The sequence below is a fragment of the Mesitornis unicolor genome, unplaced genomic scaffold (genome assembly GCF_000695765.1).
Source record: "Mesitornis unicolor isolate BGI_N332 unplaced genomic scaffold, ASM69576v1 scaffold15969, whole genome shotgun sequence".
Lineage (NCBI taxonomy): Eukaryota > Metazoa > Chordata > Aves > Mesitornithiformes > Mesitornithidae > Mesitornis > Mesitornis unicolor.
The window spans coordinates 98923-114270 of NW_010205369.1; the positions used below are offsets into that span (position 1 = coordinate 98923).

At 39.5% G+C, this 15348-nt stretch overlaps 1 protein-coding gene across 1 annotated transcript in view; it reads right to left on the reverse strand.

Annotated features, from left to right (window-relative positions):
- Positions 1-13843: 13843 nt before the first annotated feature.
- Positions 13844-15348, reverse strand: part of FSBP (fibrinogen silencer binding protein) — a 5491-nt gene continuing 3986 nt past the window's right edge. Inside the window, exon 2 of the mRNA XM_010191385.1 lies at positions 13844-14578. Coding sequence (XP_010189687.1) covers positions 14053-14578 — 526 coding nt within the window. The 3' untranslated portion in view covers positions 13844-14052. The remainder of the gene's footprint in view (positions 14579-15348) is intronic.

The window sequence follows — 15348 nt, forward strand, 5'->3', positions numbered from 1 at the left end:
GAAAACCTGTACACTGCTAAAAATACAAAAGACTAATTTGATTCTATATTAAGTTTCTAACAGCAAACCAATTCAACAAGATAAATGTTTTCTCTTTACTTTTCAGACTGATACTCTTCATTTAATCAGCAATTTCCTTCCTTGTATTAAGATTTTAAGTAACTGCTACTGCAAGAACTGGAGATTTCATTGCAGAACCTTCTTCTCTCTTGAAGGATGCCCATCCATAAACAAATTACCACCTCCTTGTCTCTGCCACTGACCTCCCACTTGAGTCTGGTGATCCCCGAGATCTGTTTTATGGTCATTGCTCTTTTACTCAGGCAGTCCAGTGTGGTGTTATCTAAATCACTAGTAGATTAACTTTCAGGTTAATAACAATCCTTCAGACTCTTCTTATCCCTACTTCATTTTAAATAATAAGAAAACAATTTAGAAACAGAGTTGGAAACTGCTAGCATTTTATAACAGTGACTTCTGCCAAAAAGGATTTCCACAGCAACCTGCTCCCAATGAGAAGCAAACTGGACACCAGCGTTCCATACAATAGCGCTGTGTTCCTATGGGAAAACTGAAAAATGTGTACAATATGTGTACCCCATAGTAAGAGAAAGATCAGGAAATCATTCCCACTCATTTCTCCCAAACAACAAACTGCCCATCCTGGTTTCTTTAACCTGGTTTCTTCAGCCTCTGCAATGCTCAGATGTCTTTCCTCAATTCGTCTTCTGAATTATCATAATTTCTGTTTATAAAAATATCAATAGCAATATGTTTCTATGCTAAAGTAGTCTCCTTTTCCCTGTAACTACAGCATAGCTTCAAATAGAAGTGTTAAGGTAGTTTTCTTTTTTAAAATTAAACATTTTTATGTAAAAATAATTACAAAATTATCTTCCACAGAATTCCCTTGCATAGAAAACCTAAATCTGTTCACCAGCAACGCTGCTTAGGTACTTGCATTCAGCCTTCTATCTTGTAATTTTTGTTGTGACTACAAAGTCAGCATCACACCTATTTAGCTTCAAAGATTTATTCCAGTGCAATAGCAGAATATCCAAATTTGAGAAATACAGAGTCAGGATCTTTTCAGGAGCTGGAATGAGACTGGTCTGGTATGCAGAGGGACTAAGTTCTGCATTTGATACAGGGGTACAGAGAGCGACGGTTTAAACAGTAAAATCCTTGCTGCTCACTGACCGTAGACAGTATCTTAAATAGAGCTGGGTTCGCCAAGACCCTGGGAACCAAACTGCAATCGTAAATTCTGAGCTCTGCTGTTAATCAGTTTAGACTAAAAATAATAAGTAACAGGAACTATGTGTGCACCATAGTAAGAGAAAGATCAGGAAATCATGCCCCCTCATTTCTCCCAAACAGCAAACTGCCCAGCCTGGTTTCTTTAACCATGACGAAACTCTAGCAAGTGGCATGTCTGTCCCCCCAGAATGAAGGACTTGGGAGCCCTAAAGATCTGCCTAATAAGGCTTCTAAAAGCTTCCACAAAGAAAAAAGCTTTCTCTGGTTGAGAAAGCAAGGGCTTAAGTTTCAAGATATAAACCATAGCCTAGCTGATACGAGGAAGTTACAGCAGCCTCAGGAAGGTGATGATTTACAGAAAGCAGGACAGGATCCAGGAGAGAGGATGGGGAGTGTTCCAATGGAAAACCAGTTTAACCAGTTTCTGATGAGCAGGATTTAGAGGAAAATTAAATGTGCTGGGTAACTTCCAACGCACCAAGAAAGTAGCTGCATTATGAAAAACTACAAAAGGTAACTCAAATGTGCATTTATCTCCAGTAGACTTTACCCTGCAGTTTACAGTGCTGTAAATCCGTGTTACCGTAAAAAGAGTGGCTTGCTCCAGGGTGCAGGGCACCAGACACCTGGGCCTGAGGGGTGGTTTAATGGATGGCTTAACTCCCTCCAAGGAGGCTGCTGCCAAAGCCCTGCTGCTCACCTTTCCTTCCCTCTGCTTCTCACCCACCTGCTGCAAGCAAATCAGTGCAGTGCATCCCATCAGCAACTGCAGCCAATGCACGGAAGGGGTATGTGTGATTTGGAACCAGCAGAGTGGGGGGCTGCCCCTTTTTTTGTGGCAGCTACTGTTGAGTTGGGGTGATTTTGCAGCCACGGGACCTGCCAAGATACCCAGCACTTCTGTACCTGAACCTCCACAGTGCAAACGTGCATGGAACAGCAGGGAGTTTTCCCTCAACCATGCTGAATCTGCTAAATAAAAAGTACTGCTGAAATGCAAACATTACAATTTAAAGAAGACAACTTTGATTCAAGTTGTTCTCTATGGTGCTAAGGAACTAAAAAGAGAGGTAGGCAGAGCCAAAAAACTGGACTGAGGTAAAAGGAGATTTGGGCTTTGAATTAATCGCAGCCAAAACTCGATGGCAGTGCTCTGCTGCAGCCTCTGCAGGCCCTCTGCATGCCCATCTGCTCCACAGATACCTCCTGGTATAATCTCCATCTTCTGAGCAGAGGAAGTAATCAAAAAGTTCCTTAATCAAATTAATTCATAACATTTAGAGAACAGATGTTTACATAGCAGTTAAATGTCTTGTTCCATATGAAAGATCTGTATGTTAAACGCTCCTAAGATATCCCAGGAATATTTAAAGAAATATGAGACAGAGATACCATCATTCTTCATTTGCAAAGCAATTTCAGACTAATGATAAACTTCATACTAAGCTAACATGTAAAGGTATAGTAGTGTGCCTCGAAGATGAAAAAACATGTAATAACTCTTCTCATAGCGCTTCTATGAGACTCTTATGAGGAGTGCAACCAGCAAGAGCTGAGCTGACTTGCCCTAAAACCATAGGAATGAATGACAGCTGGGTTTACCTCCCAGTCACTTGATTACAACTCAGTATTTGTACCCTTCTTATTAACAAAAAATGTACATGTAATTCATCTTGCGCATATCAGCATTGTTAGCAAACTCACCTAAGACTGGTATGTCAAGCAGGAATATTTTCTTTAAAAGACATTGTTTTACATCCAAAATTATTTTTTTAACAAAAATGCAAATGATCAAAATTTAATATTTTTAAACATCGGTGTCAAAGTCACTTCACATGTATATCTTTCATCTGAAACTCCAATCAAACTAGCCTCTAGATTGCTGAACATGCATTACTACAGGGAACTCCTTTAGTAGATCTTATTTTACATAGCTAATAACTTTGCCAGGTCTTCATCAGTCCATACATCACCCATGCTAGCTGTCTCACTTGAAGCACACATGTTCACACACAGGCACGGTGACCATAAAAACTTTCAGTGAAAGAAAAATCACTGTTTATGAGAACAAAAAACACACATTGATGCAGCTTTAGTCACAAGAAACTATTATTCCTTGTAGAAACTCTAATAGCTCAATACTCTGGAGAGGAATCTAAAAATCTGGGGAGAAGATAGTGCTGCTTCTTTCTTTTGGCTGCAGTAAACCTTTTTCCATTCCTGAAAGCTAAAAACTCTTGGAAATAAATGCAGTTTGCACGTTCTCTGCAGCTTCATTTCCTGAGGATTACACACTGGACACGCTCTAACAGAGGACGAGAAAGCCTTCTCTGCAGTCACAGCTCTCGCTGCTCGGATCAAAGCTGGGTCTCTTCCAAGCACGCCAGCAGGGAAATTTTCCTTGTCCTTCTCCTCCAGAGACATCATCTACCCTCCTGACACCAAACAGGGAAAGATGGCAGAGGGGACAGGACCAGCTTCAAGGAAGAGCAATTTGGGAGCAGAAACCTGAAAAGAAAGACTGCTGCTGGAAAGGAAGGCTGGAAAATCAGTGGGAAAATGACAACTGGACAAAAGACCGTAAGTCTGAGCTGGAAGCAGAGCACACAGGGAAAAGCTAGAAATCAGGCAGGGAGAAAAAGAGTAGGAAGACAAGAGATCATGGTAGGAGAAGGGATGGGGAGAACCACCGGAGCAGACTGGGACCAGAGTCCAGTATAAGAGTCATGGAGCAGAAACAGAGTTGGGATTTTCTGATCAGGAAACAGTACAAGAAAAATTTACTGCCCCTCATCTCTGACCCTCAAAATTTAAGTTCACTACAAAACACATGGCTGAAAGTCATTGAGGGAAGTCAAGCAAAGACTTTGGAGGAAGAAATGAGAACAGTCGCTGATTAGGCAGTGCAGGGAAAAGAAAGTGAAAAACGACGGTGGAAGAAAGCAGCTAAAGACAACACGGCATTGCAACATGAAAAAAGGGAAGCAGGTGAGCCCAGAAGGGCACGGGCTGCACTGACACGAAGGGCACTCAGAGCAACTCAACCTCCTGGTAAACAGGGCCCACTCCTCTTCCCCCATCCTTCTGGTTTAATTCTTTTCCCTAACTCAATTTTTAAGAATACCAAGGTAGTCAACTTAAAACCTCTGTAATTGTTCCACTGTTCCACATAATTTAGTAGCTGCTCTGCAGGTGGGTAGGGATGCAAGGGGAGATTTAGGTGCAACATAAGAGATGGAGGCAATCAAGCTTTTGAACTGGATCCATTTGACTGATCGCATCCTGCAAGACAAACCCAAATCAATTCCGAGTTTAGTGTAGAATCAGACAAATCATTTCTAGTGGACAAGTCAGTGGAGGCAAAGCAGAAGCTAGCTTAGATCACTGTATAATTTTCCCCAAAGCCCTGTTGGTACATTCTGTTCTTCAACCTGAAAACTTTTCAGTCGTTCAGTGCTTTTGCTGTCAGCAAGCATGTGCAAAACTGCCTGGACAAAATACTGCATGCCACTATAGTAATGGTCTACATTGAACTCAGTGTCCTCCTAATGCAGTAATTCACTTTATTACCCCAAAGGGTAGAGATAAGAGTTTCAACCTTGTCTGTCTTACACAGATGAAAACATCAAACTATATGGAATAATCCATTTACAAATGTTAATTTGGTCTAAAAGCCAAAAGATTAACATCTACAACATCATGTTACAAAACTATGCCACCTGCTCCCCACCCTCAAAACAGAGCTTCCATGAAGTGAACAGTTTTAAGGTTGTGAAGTCGAGCAAAGTTTGGAGATTTCAAAAAAAAGGCTGTTCCAGTGACCTGCCCCATTGTGTGCAAGCATTAATGATAAAGTCTTTACAGAAAACATGCTGCAATACATTGCCATGGGACCTCTTGCTCATTCAGAACTGCTTGGTGGCAGCAGGAAAAAAGGGGGCTGCTGCCCACAAAATCCATGAGCTGCTTTGTTGCAAACTGCAAAAGGTGTGGGATGAGGGAGGCTGAGGCTGCAAGGACAGGAAGTCCGTTCCTGTGGCCGGATAAGCTGAACCGTGCCTTAGAGAACTGGATTTTACTTGCGTGTCTTCTAGAGTTCCCCTGTGGCATAAGGAAAGTCATTGAATTCCCAGCTTCTCAGCAGTGAACGTTTGTCTGAGCACCTGACTTGTGATTCAGCCGGATCTGTAGTAATAGGGAACTCACGGGTGCAACTGGAAGTTGTGGTCTGGAAAGATGAACAGCAGGGTATCCTAAAGCACTGAGATGATGCAGTCCTGGCTGACTCAGTCTGCACCCGCAGTAATAGTGGGGCTTTTTGGGTTTATTCTCTCTGTGCTTTAACTCCTGCTTTATCTCCTAGAAAGTGGAGATTATACCAACCTCTTATCTCATATGGATGCTATGAAAAGTAATTATATCTGTGAGGGACACAGATACTATCATGATGGACATCAGAGGAAAAAAAATAGCTAATTAATTCAAAATAGTTTGAATAGTGTGCTGAAAACAAGACTTAAGTCTAATTGAACAAGAGGTGGAAAAAAATATGGAATAGTGACTCACTAAGTGGACACAGTCCATTCTGTGAACTAAAACTGGCAAGGAAGTCTACAGAAATACAATCCGTAATCATGTAATTAATGACTATATCCAACAGCATGAAAAGGTTGGATTCAGGTTGTGTGTATTTGCAAGCTTTTGGGTACTTCATTTTGTAATCTTAATTTTCTTTTGAAATAGGAACCTTCTATATACAGTAATAGAGATGTACTTAATTTGAACAAGAAGGAACAATCTTCTCACCACGGTTCAACGAAACATTTACCTCTTCAGGGTATCAACTGCAGGATGGAGATCACATTCTTTCAAAATTATAGCTCCACGGTAGAAAACCATTCTTCCTAAACCTCTCAACTGACTAAAAATCCAACCGACTCCAGCTTCCGCTGTAAAAATTTAATGAACTAAGCCGAAAGCTTCTGTCAAGCCCACAGAAATAGATGTGCAAGTGCTATTATCAAAGGAAAAGCTGCATCACTGAGAATTCTGAAAGGCTGCAGGCATCATTTGGTGCAGTGAGCCAGATGAGCTCGGTGAAACACTGGAACCAGTCAAACGCCGCCCAAGTTGACTGTTTACTACACTTCCTAATGTTGCCATCTGCACCAAAAGTTGTTTTAATTCATTTGTCAAGGAAAATCTCTTTTACTTCAAAAAATAAATGCAAAAGTCACATCAGAAAGCAACTTCTACACTTGGGTTCTGTAAATATTGAATGTTATTGCAAGAAATTATAGTCTAAAAGGGATATAAGTGGAAAAAAACACCAAATATTTAAATTACCAAAACCCCCAGATTACTAAGTTATTAGACTATTACACAATCACAGCTAATTGTAGCCATCGCAACAGTCAATTTTTGAAGCAGCTTGCAGACATATAAGTATGCATCCTTTTGTGCTTAAATGTTAATGGAAGGTACACGGCTAAAACCATATGTGGTACTTCGAAAATATATGGCTTGGCATTCTCCTAACCATTTGCTATTACTTCTACTGTTTTTTATTAAAAATAAAACTGTATTTCTGTGCTGCACAAAATCTCTGTTCCTAAAATGCAAAGACTTAGATCTGTAACAAAAAGCAAGCTGGCAGAAAGGGATTTATTAAGATTACATATCCATCGTATTAACATCTGTTTTAGCACATATTGGAAGGAAAAACATCTTTAATGTACTACTTGTGTGTGTTAATGGTCATCTTTGATTTCCCTGGATCATAACAGAGAGTCCTTAAAATAAAAATAATCAATAAAACTTATGCCCACTGTCATAAGCATGAAACACAATATATTGCTATCCTAAATTATTTAAACAGGACTGTTTAAAATTTATGACATTACCCTGGAAAGAGGCACACAAAGGATGAGTCATATTTTTAAGAATTTTCATGTGTTATGCAGCAATGATTACTTGCAGAGTGGCTGACGAAATATTTGGAAGAGGAAAGAGTAATCTTTCCAAATCGAGTTACATAACTTTGATGTACATAATTGTAATCCATTGAGTAGCCCAAGCAGAAAAGTCATATTCATGGCCCAAGCACAAAAACCTAGAGCTCTCGTTGTAATTCCTACCAGGAAAGCAAAACTGGAACAGGGAAGATGAGGGAGGAGGGGAAAAAGAGAAATTCATCCTTGTGGAGGTAAGCAGCGCTTACTGTGCTGCCTTTGCTAGTTCTGGATGTTAAGAAAACTGAATAAAAATTCCAATGCAAATTAATAAGATGAATGCATGCAGGAAGCTGTAAATCCAGGATGCCTACTTTGTGTCAGCCCTGCCTATTTTTGGTCATGAGCTGACCACTTACATAAGGAATTGCTAGAAGACACGGAGATGTGGCAGCTTTCCATCAGCAGACTGGGTCCACTTGCTGCTCCCAAGGGACTGCTTTGACCCTTGATGTCACTTGCAAGCCTCTGCAGAGCGTGGCTCTTCTCAACTTACCGCGTGCATATCTCACAGGGTATGTATGCCTATGTGGGTATGTACACATGTACAAGTGGTACTCATCAGACAAGGATGAGAGTCAAAAAAAGATCAAATGTACCTCTACTGTATTTCATCTGAAAACAACCTTTACATATGCCCACTATCTCTTCAAAGCTAAAGCATCTGAAACTCTCGAAATGTATTTAACTTCTGGGCTGTTGGAAAACATCATTAGCACCATCTTGGAAGTTTACTTGGGAATCATGTATTTTCAAAACTCAACTACAGCAAATTAGCACATACAGTTCTATAACAAAAACTCTTCTGAAAGAAACAGATTTTATCTAGAAGAAATAATTATAACAACAGTGGCTAAATTCCCTAAATAAGCTTAGTTCAGTCCTTTTCCACGCACACACTGTGCAGCACTCTGAATCACAGAGCTACAAACCGTATTTTCCAGACATAAACAAACACAAATGCATATGTAGAAGACAGACATTATAGTCTGAGAGGAGGTAACCCAGCATGAAGTAGTTTGGCCAAACTGATAGTTGATGCTACTTATGTCACCTGGAAGCCCATCATGATGTACCACCTCCTGCCAAAGCTTCCTTACAATGCAAACCAATGCAAACATCACCTGGGTGAAACTTCCCAAGTTTCCAAGTCAAAAATAAGGTGCTGGTTTTGGCTCACGGTGCACCCTGAAGTGAATGCAATATTACAATAGAGAATTTATCAATGGTAATGGTCATGTTATACATACCCAATTTTAATTCTGTATTTCTGGTACATGCCATACACAAATGTTTCGACTCTACAGAGTGGTATTCTGAATAGTATTGACAAGTGGGCCAAATAAAAATTACCTGCAAACTGTGGCTGAGTTACCATAAATTACTTTCTTTCACATGACATCTTCAGCGATTAATAACAGATATAGCTCAAGACTACTGCAAGAATTTTTATCTGATACAATACAGAAAACAAATAACGTTACAGTAACTAACCACAGGCAGTCCAAAATCCTACCTCCCTATGCCCAAACTAGACAAACATCTTGTCCTATTGTTTCACTGTTAAAGCTAAAAAAAAAACAAACCACAGTAATTTATAAACTGCTTTGCTTATTTCAAGCATGCAGAGAGTTCTGAACTTTGAAAACTGCCGTATTTTGAGGAAGCACCAGGAATACAGACAAGGACCAAAGACAGCAAATGGCGACACACAGAATACTGTAAACAAAATGACTGAGCCTTAACCAAACGGGTCCTGACATCAGCTGAATATGGAGGGGCACCATAATCCAGTGGAATTTTTTTTTCCCGTGACATTTATGTTAAATTATGCTAATTATTGTGATTATGCTAAATACAGACTAAAATCAAGAGCCAACAGGAAATGGCCGGGAAACAATAACTTCTTTTTTGAAAAATTCTATTTGCATATGTAAAATACAAAAATAAAAAAGCAGCATTTTTCAAGTCTGCAGTTTTGCTCAATAGCACACAGAAAGCACAAATCATGTGGAGTAACTGCTGGTATTCAATTAAAATTATATTACATTCTTCTCGTGTGAGTGCAGAGTCAAGCAAGGTGTTACGCTCACACAGAGATGTCTGGATACATCAACAAATCATTCTGTGCAATCACTAGGATAAAACAGTGTGAAAATCCCACAGCCCAGCAGACAGGGAGGGCAGTGGGGAAAGCCAAAGCCTGCAGACGGCTGAGCCTTCCTCGGAGTCTCTGACCCTCATCTACCTCCTGCTCCACACAATCACAAGTGAGGTTTTCACTACTTCAGAACTGAACAACCGTAGGTTTTACAAGAAAGAATTCAAAGAGACTAATTTTGTTAGCTAGTCTTCAATAAAACCTCAGGAAATTGTATCTTTATTATGGAGGGAACTTTGCCCAGACTAATTGGATGCCATTTAAGAGCAACCCTCGCTACACAAGCAACTTGGCCTACTCAAGGTGAATGCTTTCAATTTTAACAGAGAGAAAACACAGAAACACAGGTCACAGAATTACTGAAATGTAGTCATGTGTTACACACCCACCTAACAGACGATTATTTTAACTAGTGTGAACAGCATACTTTTTTTCTTATCTAAGACAAAGACAATGAGATTTTTCAAATTATTTAAGACCAGGATATTTAAAAACAGAATAAAAGCATGACTTGTTAGGAATACACACTGAGAAGCTACGTTCTGTGTATTTTAAAACCTCAAGAAATGCCAAAAAGCATTCTTTTTAAAGGCTTCTCTTTATTTTCATGTGCAAAATAGAAAAGTAATCAACATCCTAGGAAAAGAACATTTTGTCATCTTCATGAGTAACCTTTTCATGATTTTACCAAAGTTAAAATTAATATGAAACCATCCTAAAGCACTTTAAAATCAGATACAAGAGATTTTAAAAGACAGCTTAGCCAGTCAGCCTGGGTACCACAATTCCTCATTAGTTTGTCCCACTTAGAAACAACTCGCTTTTAAGTATAAGCAACTTAATGGTTTTGCCTATTGGAAATCCAGCGGACACAAAGTCTGCCCAAAGAAGGTAGTATACAAGCTTTAGTCTATGCATTGTATTGGGAAAAAAAATTCCAAGACAGAAAATATATGGAAATATAAGTGAACAAAGGGAATTGAAGCTGGTCAGGTGGAAGATGTTAGAAAACAGGAGTACAAGAAGCAAGATTAGCTATAAGTCATTTCTCCTGGTCTTGAAGTACTCTCTCCTACCATTTTTACCTGATAAGAATTCAGATCTAAGGCAAGCACAGCAACTGAGATGATTCCACACAGCAGTCAAAAGTTTATGGGGAGAAGCAAAAACCCAAAAAAAATTGGGAAGCTGCCGACAAAATTATAGCTTGATCATTAGACAACCACTCACATAAAGTTACGCAAGGTGCTATCACACTTATCACAAAGTTATCACAGTTGCAGTTTTTTTACTCTAACCTCAACATAAATCCATTAGATGTTGGGAATTAAATTACTCCTGGAGCCTGTTTATTTTGGTTATCTTAGCAGAAGGGCATGAACATATGCCAGAAATTTGTTCTTGCCTAAAATTACTCTGTACTATGTACGTTATAAACATGCAGACAGGGAATGGCACTGCCAGATGTAGTGAAATGAATAAGAGGATAAGAACAGGGGAGAAGGAGAGAAGGGCTTCCTACCATCCCTTTCACACATCCTAACCAAGTATCATTTGCTGGAACAGTAAAAATTCGTAGCACTTCAAGGTCCAGAAGGACTCACCACAGCTGTGGTGCATGTACCCACATTAGGAATACATGGGGGGGGGGGGAACAGGAACAGCCACTGAAAGTGAGAAGTGTGAGTCAGACAGATAACCTGATACTGTAAAGCAGATGTAGAGTGAGAAAGAAATGCAGATCCACCACCATGGAGAGCTATAATAGTCAGCACCATACTGCACCGACGGAGCCATATCATGTCACTGACAGAAGCAACATTTCTGCAGTGAGAGGAAATAAGTGTCACGTCACTGGTAAAGAAACAAGCAAGCTCCACAGGGACTCAAAAGATGTCTCCCCCCCATCCAGAGCTCCCCAAAAACCAAAAGAAGCACAGCCAAGAACAAAGGAAAGGAGAAGCATGACAGATCTCTGAACTGGAGGTGCTGCCTGCAGACAAATGAAAGGCTTTCCACTAAGAAGACAGAGCCAGAACAACCAAATGTGGAAGAACACTGACCACAGGGAGTCAGTTCTGACCAGGCTGTGTATTTTCTTTCTTAACTCATTTGCATCCTTCCCCTTCCAATATCAAGAAGGCAAGGGAGACGTCCCTCTACCCAGAGTCCTATTTTTGCATCTGCTTTGCCTGTCAGCTCAGAAAGGACTGCAAGCTTTCAAAGACTGGAAACTCCTCTGGTTCTAGTCCTCAAAATAAAAATACCATGCCAATAGAAACCCTGGAGGTCACCTCTTCATCTAGCTTAGGGAAAATTCAACAGAAATTATTCTAAAGTCTCTAAAGCATTTTGGTGGCCAACCTAAGAGTAACGATAATGCAAAACCACTGCAAGATGAGCAGTATGTGAATTATTTTCTGAACTATTAAAAACTTGCTCACTTACATTATATGTAAGGACAGAAACAACAAATAGAAATTAATTCCTTACCACTGGAAACCAGAATTCTGATTTTCAACTGAAACTATAAGATCAGGCACTTCCAAATTATGAGTGCAGAGAATTTAGAGCTGTTTCCCATTTCTGAGAAGTAGAGCAAATAAAATCCTTATTTATTTATTAAGGTCAATATTTTGACTCTTGTAACCTCAGGGAAGTGAGTATCTCATTGAAGTGTTTCCAGCTACACAAAAACAGATCGATGTCATTGAACTGAAAAATACAGCAGAAAGCCAAGGACTGTTCAGAAACAGAGGCCTCTTATTCAGGCATCATCATTTTCAGCACACACACAAATTCCCAACAGAACAAACACAGAAAACAACTCTCTTTTTCCTCCTCTCCAAAAAACAGCTGAAAGAGGAAAAGTATTGAGGAACTCTGTATCGACAACATCTGTTTCCACTGCCTGTATCTGTCCTCAGTTTGTAAACAAAAGACTTGCTTCCTCTACTCTTTCCACCTGTAACCTGTTAAAAGTTATCCTGTGCACCAAGTGTCAAGATTTTTTCACTCTTATCACTTTCATAAAATTTTGACTACAATTATTTAAGCTCCACCAGCCCCTCAATTAAACTTACATGCTTCCAGCCTTCAGGTTTTAATAAGCATTTATGCCTGTGGCTACAAAAGTAACCTGATTCATTCAGAAGACCAACAAGGAGGTGCTAGGCTTACCTCATTCAGAGTCTGCTGATGCAGACCAGTGCCCCACGCTTGCATGCTGAGGTTCTGTGGGAATGGAGAAAGTAGTAAATTTGGGAAAACAGTGGTGACAGGAGCGACAGTTACAAGCAACCACAGGAGGAAATATTCTCCTTCCTATTGCTTTTGTTCTTTCTGTTGTTGGGGCCCTCTGAGGTGGGAAGCACAGAGGAATTACATCTCCTTTCTTCTTTCTTTCTCCTTGATGCTGTGCTTTGTTTCCTTTTCTTCTGCTAAAGGTTAGAGGGAGAAAGTATGTTACAGGGAATAAGGAGCCAGAGGTCTAAGGCAGTTGTGGACCCATTTGTAACAGGCAGGAGACTAAGAATTATGAATAAAAGAATCATCTTGGACTTAGGCTTTCCAGGTATTTTTCTTCCAGTTATGAATGCTGATTGTAACTGCAGAGGAAACAACAGCTAACAGGACAGAGAGAAGAATCAGTTTCTTTTTCACTTGGGACTTTTTATTTGAAACTAATTGAAAGACCAGAACAACAGCATTTATAAAAGGTACCCAGAATAACAAAGAATCTTCTGCTGATTTCAAGTCACACATTACTTACATACAGAAACTATTGCATTTCAGCAGCTTATAGTCATAGTGATGCTGATCAAAGGCACCTGCAACTGTCTTGGTTGCACATGCACTGCAGTAATTATGCATGCAAACGAGGAAGTTAGACATTTTTGTGGTTGATCACCAGTATAATTACTATAACGGAATATACAGTCTTGGTAACTGTACACACAAATTACACATGCATGCAGTTTTAAAAACCAAGCGTTGCATTCATTGTCTCTATTTTGATAACGTCCTATGGAAACACTCCTCCACTGGAAACAAGAAAAAGTATCAACTTTTTAAAAGCTGCACATTTATTCAACTGTCTACTGAACATTAAAAAAATAGAACGATCCAGTATATCAGCAAAATCTCACCACTGTCAAAAGATTTACCAACTTGAAAAGAATAAGACATTTAAACATAGCCTCTTATTCCTCCTTTTCATATGTATTTATTAACCTGTGACTTAATTAAGATATTAAAGTATAGGTGATTAATTGAAAAAATAATGCATATGATCAAATTTTTTAAAAAGAGCTGAGCTAAATTTCCATTAGCTCACCACAACTCTAATAGAGGTAAGCAAAATATTTTTAAAGTTTGGATTTTTATCAACCTAAATACTTAAATATACAGGATTTTATTATACTTCAGACCAGAAGAGTTGGTGCATTCAAACCCATACACGGTATTTTTCTAAGGTACATAAACAACAACATGGAAAATATGCTTTCATCTCTCAAGCCCAGATTTTGATCCATCCATATTAACATAAGGAAAATTTTGCTGGGGCAAAAGCATTTATTATTAAGTATTTCAAAGAATATGACAGAAGTAATAAAATATTTAGATATTGCTGTATTCTGGCAGATCACGGCGTAGTCGTATTGCCTTCAGCTTCTCTACTTTGATTTTTGTTCGCAACAGTTCTTCTTCCAGTTGCTGCTTTCTTTTCAGACCATCCCTTTTTTCCTGGACATAAAGACCAATTTTTCTTTGATTTTCTAATATTATTTGATGCTCTTCTTTCAGCATTTGTAACATCTGTGGGTCGTAACCACACATTGGTCTAAAGCGTTCTCCAACCTCAAGCCTAAAAAACTCATCTCGTCTCGGTACAGGAGAGGGAGACATCATCACTCTCATATCTACTGAAGACACCGATGTTGAAGGAGACCTCTCCATAATATGCACCAGCTGGTGTTCTTCCTCGTGTTCTAAGTTCTCATTTTGCTGAGAGTCAATAATCAAAGAAGGAGGAGGTTTGACATCCTCTTCTGACTGCAGCTCCATCATGACTGCCGCAGGATGGTGATCCAACATTGCCTGTGGTGAACTGGTGCCAGCAATTGTTTCTTTATCGATACTAGCACTAGAACACATAAAATCATATTTAAATAACCCATTAAAAACTATTTTAAAGGTGTAGCTGTAAGTAACCAAAGCTTCATTTAAAATAGTACTTGGCTAGCAATCTCTGGGACTCTACTTCTTTACATGACCACCACCTGTACCCCTTGTTTTTTCCACCATGAGTACAGCCCTGTCTTAGTCAAATTCTGTTGCTATAAAGGCGGTATAGCCAACAGAGAACTACCCTGGTAGGCCCTTCTGACGCTGGAGAAGCAAGGACTATTTCTGACAAATGAGAATAAAAACAAAGAAGCAGCAAGTCATGCAAGTGACAGAGGAAAGAGTTCATATAACACAGAACGTGATTTTTTACAAATTTAGATTGAGTGGACCGTGGTAGAAACATTTCCATCGCCCAAACTTATTCCTTATCTCCTCCTGTTCTAATGTGTTCCCTGTTTCTGATTCATTCACCCAACTATTTGGGGGTTTTAATGTAAAACAATCCCTCAATAAAGACAAAGCCAGAGCCCAAATGACGACCCTGCCAGTAGATTAGGGAATCAAGCTAATCCTTGCTCCTCCACTTTGAATCAGTGATCTCAGTATTTTCCTGAAGCTTCCATTAAGAGGAGTCTATAGCTCTATGCATTTCTTTTCAAAAGTACAACACCCACTTGACTCATCTGCCTTTGTGTAAAGCCCTGAGTCAGCAGCACCTCAAATCAAGATTTGACACTGCATTGGCTTTGATGATGATAATGGCTCCCCCTGTTTCTTCCCCCTCTC